At 40.6% G+C, this 7204-nt stretch overlaps 1 protein-coding gene across 50 annotated transcripts in view; it reads right to left on the bottom strand.

Moving 5' to 3' along the window:
* Positions 1 to 527: 527 nt before the first annotated feature.
* LOC110525852 (splicing regulator ARVCF) overlaps positions 528 to 7204 on the bottom strand; it is a 229966-nt gene continuing 223289 nt past the window's right edge. For 31 of the 50 annotated variants that reach the window (XM_090237795.1, XM_090237804.1, XM_090237810.1 and 28 more), the window contains 2 exons: positions 6091 to 6203; positions 528 to 4330 (listed from right to left, as the gene is read on the bottom strand). In XM_090237795.1, coding sequence (XP_090093921.1) covers positions 6102 to 6203 — 102 coding nt within the window. In that variant the 3' untranslated portion in view covers positions 528 to 4330; positions 6091 to 6101. The remainder of the gene's footprint in view (positions 4331 to 6090; positions 6204 to 7204) is intronic. The other 19 variants (XM_090237820.1, XM_090237817.1, XM_090237821.1 and 16 more) reach the window with 1 other exon arrangement.

The following is a 7204-nucleotide window of genomic DNA, read 5'->3' as shown; positions in this document are numbered from 1 at the left end:
CCTTTAAATGTTTATTTTATTTATCCGTTATTTTACCAGGTAAGTTGACTGAGAACACGTTCTCATTTACAGCAACGACCTGGGGAATAGTTAGAGGGGAGAGGAGGGGGATGAATGAGTCAATTGTAAACTGGGGATTATTAGGTGACCGTGATGGTTTGAGGGCCAGATTGAGAATTTAGCCAGGACACCGGGGTTAACACCCCTACTCTTACGATAAGTGCCATGGGATCTTTAATGACCTCAGAGAGTCAGGACACCCGTTTAACATCCCATCCGAAAGATGGCACCCTGCACAGGGCAGTGTCCCCAATCACTGCCCAGGGGAATTGGGATATTTTTTTAGACCAGAGGAAAGAGTGCCTCCTACTGGCCCTCCAACACCACTTCCAGCAGCATCTGGTCTCCCATCCAGGGACTGACCAGGACCAAACCTGCTTAGCTTCAGAAGCAAGCCAGCATAGGTTTGCAGGGTGGTATGCTGCTGCTTTGCATGGAATACCAAACAAACATACACATGCAACATGTTCTTTCCAGGCATGGTTTATTGAAAACACACCAAATGTATACTCTACAAATCTGTATTTTTTTCTGTTATTTAAACAAGCATAACACTTGCCTCTGGGTATTAGTAAAATTAACATAATACATTGTCACTGTGGCATCGCTCTGATAGCTACGAAAGCAATAACAACTTACTCTATGAAATCAAACCATTTTTTTTTTGTCTCCATCTTTTGAAAGTTTATAATGTAATACAAGGCAAATATCCACCAACAGTCTAGACTACACTGAGGACAGAGTGGGTGAATGTGTGAGTGTGTGAAATTAGGGGGAAGGGAGAGATGGACAGGGAGCCTGACAAAGAAGAGAAAAGGAAAGAGGTAAACAGAGAAAGGGATGAGGGTGGAGGACGGTGGGAGGATAAAGCATGGTATAAAACACATTTTCTTCATCTACCATGGAAAAGGTTAAGGCACGTGATAGTTACAAACACATTTGCTACTGATACAGTTACTTTATTTTTGAAGAGAATCAGTGATATCTACACAGGTAGGTCTTGCCCCTTTGATTCAATTTCTGCCCCATTTTCTTGCATTTCTTTCACAGCATCTTATTTAGTAAATGTACAATTAGATGAACATCCACAAACAAACTCCTGGACTACTTTCATATGTATATAAATACAACGCCAGGTCCTTTGGTTGTGTACTGCGAAATGCAGTCAGGAATAGACAGTCAGAGATGAATAATCCAATGAAAAGCACATAGTTCTGAGGACATATGTCGACATGGAGAATGTTGACATTATTACGTTACTTTTCTCTGAAATCAAAAGTTAATACATGTACTTTTTAATCTTTATTTGATCACATAAGTCTTTGTAAACACTGTGTAAAAATGCAAGCTTTATAAATCACATCACAAAGAAACTGACGCAGGCACATGCCATTCGCCTGTAGCCGACGCATGAGTTGAGCGGTTTTGTAGTGGAGGTCCCCCTCACTAGTCCCAGAATTGGGAGAGAGAAGGTTCATAGTGCAGTGTCCACTTGGAGATGGAGAAAGACGAATCACAACACCACTACTAAATCTTTACCCACGTGCAGTTTAGCTCGTCTTTTGTCCCTTTAAAAGACAACGGCGTAATCTTCTACTACATTTCAACTGCCTCTAGAGAACAAAAAATATAATAAATCAGACTTTGTATACTTTGTACAATGTGATGCAAATTCTGCCTTGAACCACACGAAACTGCTCTCCTCTCTGTTCTCTCCAGATGTGAATTACTTGAATATCCAATTCCACCACAAAAACTGGCACTTAAAGAATATATAAACATCTGTACATTTGCTCATGCTTGTTTCAAATAGTTCTTTAAAGATGCATTGGCAAAATCAAAGCACGTTTTTAGGTTATCAGCGACTATATAATTGCAGTGTGAAATGAAATGGAATTCTAGCACTGCTGTCTATCCCTGCTGCTGCATCCACCCATCCTTCTCTTGAGTGACCCCTGCTGAACTATCCACTTCCCCTCTCTTTCTCCCCCTCCCTAATCTCCGACAAAGATTTGGAGACCAGGTCATCAGTCCATCACACTTTTACAAAGAAAGCTGAAGATTAAAGGTCTTCTTTTTTCAATCTTAACCGTACAAAATATAAATATGTAATTAACATGACTCTGCAGATTTGATACACACCTAAATGATGTAGTTATTTCTGTTTACAAACATGGCGATCCTTTATCCAATGAATGTGCTTCCGAAACGACCTGTTATGAGTACACAATTAAGTTTGTCTTGTTTTTTTTCTTTTCTTTGACCCTAATATACATTTATAAAACCAACAAAAATATAAAACGCTTTTAGGTTCTACCCTTTGACAACAGGAGCATGTACACTGAATAAAAATATAAACACAACATGTAAAGTGCTGGTCCATGTCTCATGAGTTAAAATAAAAGATCCCAGAAACATTCCATAGGCACAAAAATATGATTTCTCTCAAATGTTTTGCAAAAATGTGTTTACATCCCTGTAAGTGAGCAGTTTATCCTTTGTCAAGATAATCCATCCACCTTACAGATGTAGCATATCGAGAAGCTGATTAAACAGCATGATCCTTACACAAGTGCACCTTGTGCTGGGGACAATAAAAGGCCACTCTAAAATGTGCAATTTTGTCACACAATGCCACAGATGTCTTTAGTTTTTAGGGAGCATACACAATTGGCATGATGATTGCAGGAATGTCCACCAGAGCTGTTTCCAGATAATGTTAATTTCTCTACCATAAGCCGCCTCCAATGGAGTTTTAGAGAATTTGGCAGTACGTTCGGCATCACAACCACAGACCACGTGTAACCACCCCAGCCCAGGACCTCCACATCCAGCTTCTTCAGAAGGGGGAGGGGGGGGGGGGGGGTGTATTACTGTCTGTAATAAAGCACTTTTGTGGGGTAAAACTCATTCTGATTGACTGGGCCTGGCTCGACAGTGGGTGGACCTGGCTCCAAAGGGGTGAGCCTATGCCCTCCCAGGCCCACCCATGGCTGCACCCCTGCCCTGTCATGTGAAATCCATAGATTAGGGCCCAATTAATTTAAATGGACCGATTTCCATATCTGAACTGTAACAGCAAAATCTTTGAAATTGTTTATATTTTTGTTCAGTGTACTTGACATAATCCTCTCCCTTCCTTCATAAACGCAATCCATTTATAAACAAAATGTCTTATATCCTATTCAACTTTATTACATATCAATGGCAAACAGCAACCAACCGAGTAAATCATATACCTTCAGCAAACAACCACGACTGTATCGATTCCGAAAATATATTTTAATTTTGTTTTACTCAACAGCTATAAGTAACCCCACCAAATGTACATGTCATTTCACTTCCCTAACTCCAATCAACACTTGCAGGTGTGTGAAATTCTTTGTGGGTTTATGAACTGAATCAGCACCCAGTCAGTCCCCTATGAGTTGCACAGCAATGATCCCAGTGCACTTAAAGAAACACAGTGAACCATTGTATGACAAATGTGTTTGAGAGCCTTCGCGTGTGAAAAGCGCATGTGTGGAGTCTGCTACAGCTCCTTTAAGCGACGCTCAAGCATCAAGTCCCGAACTTAAAACCACACCAACATTCATCTGCCATCTACCACACCAGACCACACTTCTTCAAACTAAAATGAAAAAGACAGACCAGCAAAATAAAAACAATATTACAAACAAATACAATTTACAGTGCCTCGAGGAAAGACAAACAAAAATGGAAACAAAAAGCTAAATTGTTACATGGAAATAAACAATTGGAAGCAAACTTCATTTTGACATGAAAATTAAATAGTTCAATGTTCCCTTTCCCTCCACCTTTGCAAGCAGTAGAATCAACAAACATAACGTTCTCTCCTGCCTCACACCACCACCAGCCATCCTTAGAGTAACAGTAAAGACAGCGCTTTAGAACACTTGTATCCCGAGGAGGATAACTGCCTCCATTCTTCCATCCTGACACTAGAGCTGCTCCAGTCAGTCCTCATGTTCGTGTACACTATGTTTGTCCATCCGGTGGGAATGTAGATATGAGTAGTAGTAGAAGTAGTCATTTTTTGATTTTCTGTTCTATACATTTCATTTGCTGATTCAAAAAGCATGAAACATTGGCTGATGGATGATCATTTGTTGTTGTTTTGTTTCTCTCTCTTTCATTTACAAAGTCTATCTGCTGACGAGTCAACATCAAAATAAGCTCCATGTGTTATGGCAGTGATGACGTGGGAAATCCTCATCTAGTTGAGATGTTGCGCTGTTGTTATTTAAGCCTAGAACACAGGGGGAAAAAAAACAGAGCGAGAGGGTGACACTGGTGATTACGTCAGATCTGAACTCCTATGTAGAGCAGGGGACGCGTCCCAAAAAGGCACCCTACTTAAGCGCACTACTTTTGATCAAAGCCAAAAATGGGCCCTGGTCAATAATAGGGCACTTATAAAAGGAATAGGGTGCCATGGGACGCAGGACAGGTTTTATAAGCAGTTGAATAATCAAGCTTTTACAGTAAGTCAGAGGGCAGAGTGACCAAGTGGTATTACAGTAACTCAAAATCACAATACTAAAATACATAAATCAATATTCCTACATGCTTGAGATGTCAAATCCAATGTAAAATGGAGACAAAAGACTGCGAGAGAGATGTTCGGATGACATGTTTGAATGGCAGCTGCAAAAAGACAGCTTGGTTAACACACAAATGAAGTGTTGACAAGCTGAATGCACCGACCTGTCTGTTTAAACTGCCTGCACACAGCTCTGACACCCATGCATACCCCACAATACACGCCACCAGAGGTCTCTTCACCATCCACACAACACTCTACACACATGTACATTGTAATATTGTTGTATGGTGGTATTATACATTTTTGTATTGTAGATATGTAGTGGTTAATAATGTTATATGATGTACTGTTTTATGTTTGGTTTTATGTGTGATGTAAGTGCCTTAATGTGTTTGGACCCCAGGAAGAGAAGCTGCTGCCTTGGAAGCAGCAAACGGGGATCCCTAACAAATACAATAGTGAAGAAGGCCTTTCGTATGATTATCCTGTCTTACATGATAGACTTAATGTCCATGTCAACAATAAGCATATCATTGTTAGATTAGATATGTTTTTTTTTGTTCATTAGCATTGACTTGACAAGATGTGATGATCAAAATATTTTTAAAAGCCGTATTAAATAATCAATTGTGTGCCGATAATCATTTTGCTTTTCAGACATGGAGTCAATCAAAGCTGTATAGCTGATCCCGTACATTTCACCTAGGAGGATGAGAGCGATGGGAGAGCAACGAGAGAATATTGAGACTAACAGCAATGAAGACAGACACGGCCCTTTAACTCTAAATAGCTGTTGCTGATCAGCCACCTACCACAGCTTCTCACCCACAGCAGAAACACTCAGCGATTAGCGATGGGACAGGAGGACAGATATGAGTGAGTGATGAGAGGATCCTGTACAATGAGCTGTAACGAAGCGAACCCAGAGCAGCTAGCCTAGCACACACAGTCATACAGCCAAGCCAGAGAACATCGGAGTAGCTAGCCAAGGCTAGCCTGGCCAAGCACAGACAGTCTACACATAGACCGGCTCCTCTGGCTTGGCTATGTTCATCCAGGTATCCATTATTTATCTGGAGGAGCTCTCTGTCCCAGAGAACAGTGTGCGTCATGACCGTAGATGGGGAGAGGGATACACCGTGTTCATCCTCAAAGCTATTCCTTAGAGCGGAGCGTGTGTGATCCATGTAAGGATAAGAGATGTTCCCTTTCATCATTTAGAACAAACCTCATGTCATGTGAATTAGTCAAGGGAAACGGTGCATATTTCAACAGATGGATGTGCATCAAACAGGTGCTTCAAAATTGTGAAAATTAGGTTTGGTGTCATAAGCCAACTACTCTGGGTCAACCATAAACAAACATACAAACCAGCACTGAAGTGTGTGAGGGCTAAAACAGAAAGGTGGTGGAGCAAACAAAAAGGAGACAAAAAGTGGAAAACAAACATTTGTAAGACCTACCATGCATGCATTTAGACCCAGGAGTCAACAGGCTGAGGTTTAACGTCACAAGCATCCACCAGATTGACTGCAGGCCTGTTACTCCTGACATAGTGTTTCGTATTTGTCTCATTCTGCAGCAACGGGAGAAGGGGTTAACAGCAAATCAAAAAGGTCAATAAATATAGTCTTTACAGAGGAGTGGAATGCCAGGGTTAGTTCCTAAGCATAAAGGAAGCTTTTAGAGTCCGGAAAAAAGGCGATTAGAAACAAGAAACCAAATTACGCATGCAAACAGAGAGGGATAAAGCCGTTCAAACAGCAGTTGCATTTTGGGTATCAGCCTTCTGGAGGTGTAGAAAGCAGGGTAGAGCAGTTTTGATTATTTCTGTGCTTCAGTCAATTCAAAACAAGGGGGGTGGGGGCTGTAGGCGTCAGAGAACATATCTGCCACCTCCAGTCCTGTCTGACAGCTAATTTGCTTCTGAAGGTTTTGCAGGACTTATAAAGCATACTGTATGTTGACAAGCATTTGTGTCTCCAGGCTGCATAGCTGGCAGTTACACACTAAGCACTTACTTATGTAATCGTCAGACCAGAAGACAGCTGCGTCGGATAACCGTGTTATCAGAGTTGGTAAAGTTCAGAGTTGGTAAAGTTACTTTCTAAATTGAATCCGTTAGTCACTAGTTACCGGTTCAAAATTGTAATCAGTACTGTAATTTTTGGATGACCCTTAAGAGGCATTAGAAGAAGACAAAAAGGATACATCAAATGCTTTTGGTGTGTTATCAGTGGTCACGCTCAGGTGGAACAAACGTAAAAACTTTATCCAATGCTGAATTGAATGTCATTGAGAAAACAGAAAAGTGTAAAGTCTAAATTTAAAAGTAATCCAATAACTAATCATCTAGCTTTTTAGTATCTAATCTGATTACAATACATTAGCTGTTAACAGTGGCGGATTTACAGTGCCTTGCGAAAGTATTCGGCCCCCTTGAACTTTGCGAACTTTTGCCACATTTCAGGCTTCAAACATAAAGATATAAAACTGTATTTTTTGTGAAGAATCAACAACAAGTGGGACACAATCATGAAGTGGAACGACATTTATTGGATATTTCAAACTTTTTTA

This window comes from Oncorhynchus mykiss, chromosome 6 (genome assembly GCF_057628025.1).
Source record: "Oncorhynchus mykiss isolate SJ-2025 chromosome 6, ASM5762802v1, whole genome shotgun sequence".
NCBI classification, from domain to species: domain Eukaryota; kingdom Metazoa; phylum Chordata; class Actinopteri; order Salmoniformes; family Salmonidae; genus Oncorhynchus; species Oncorhynchus mykiss.
This window is presented reverse-complemented; position numbering and strand designations above follow the sequence as displayed.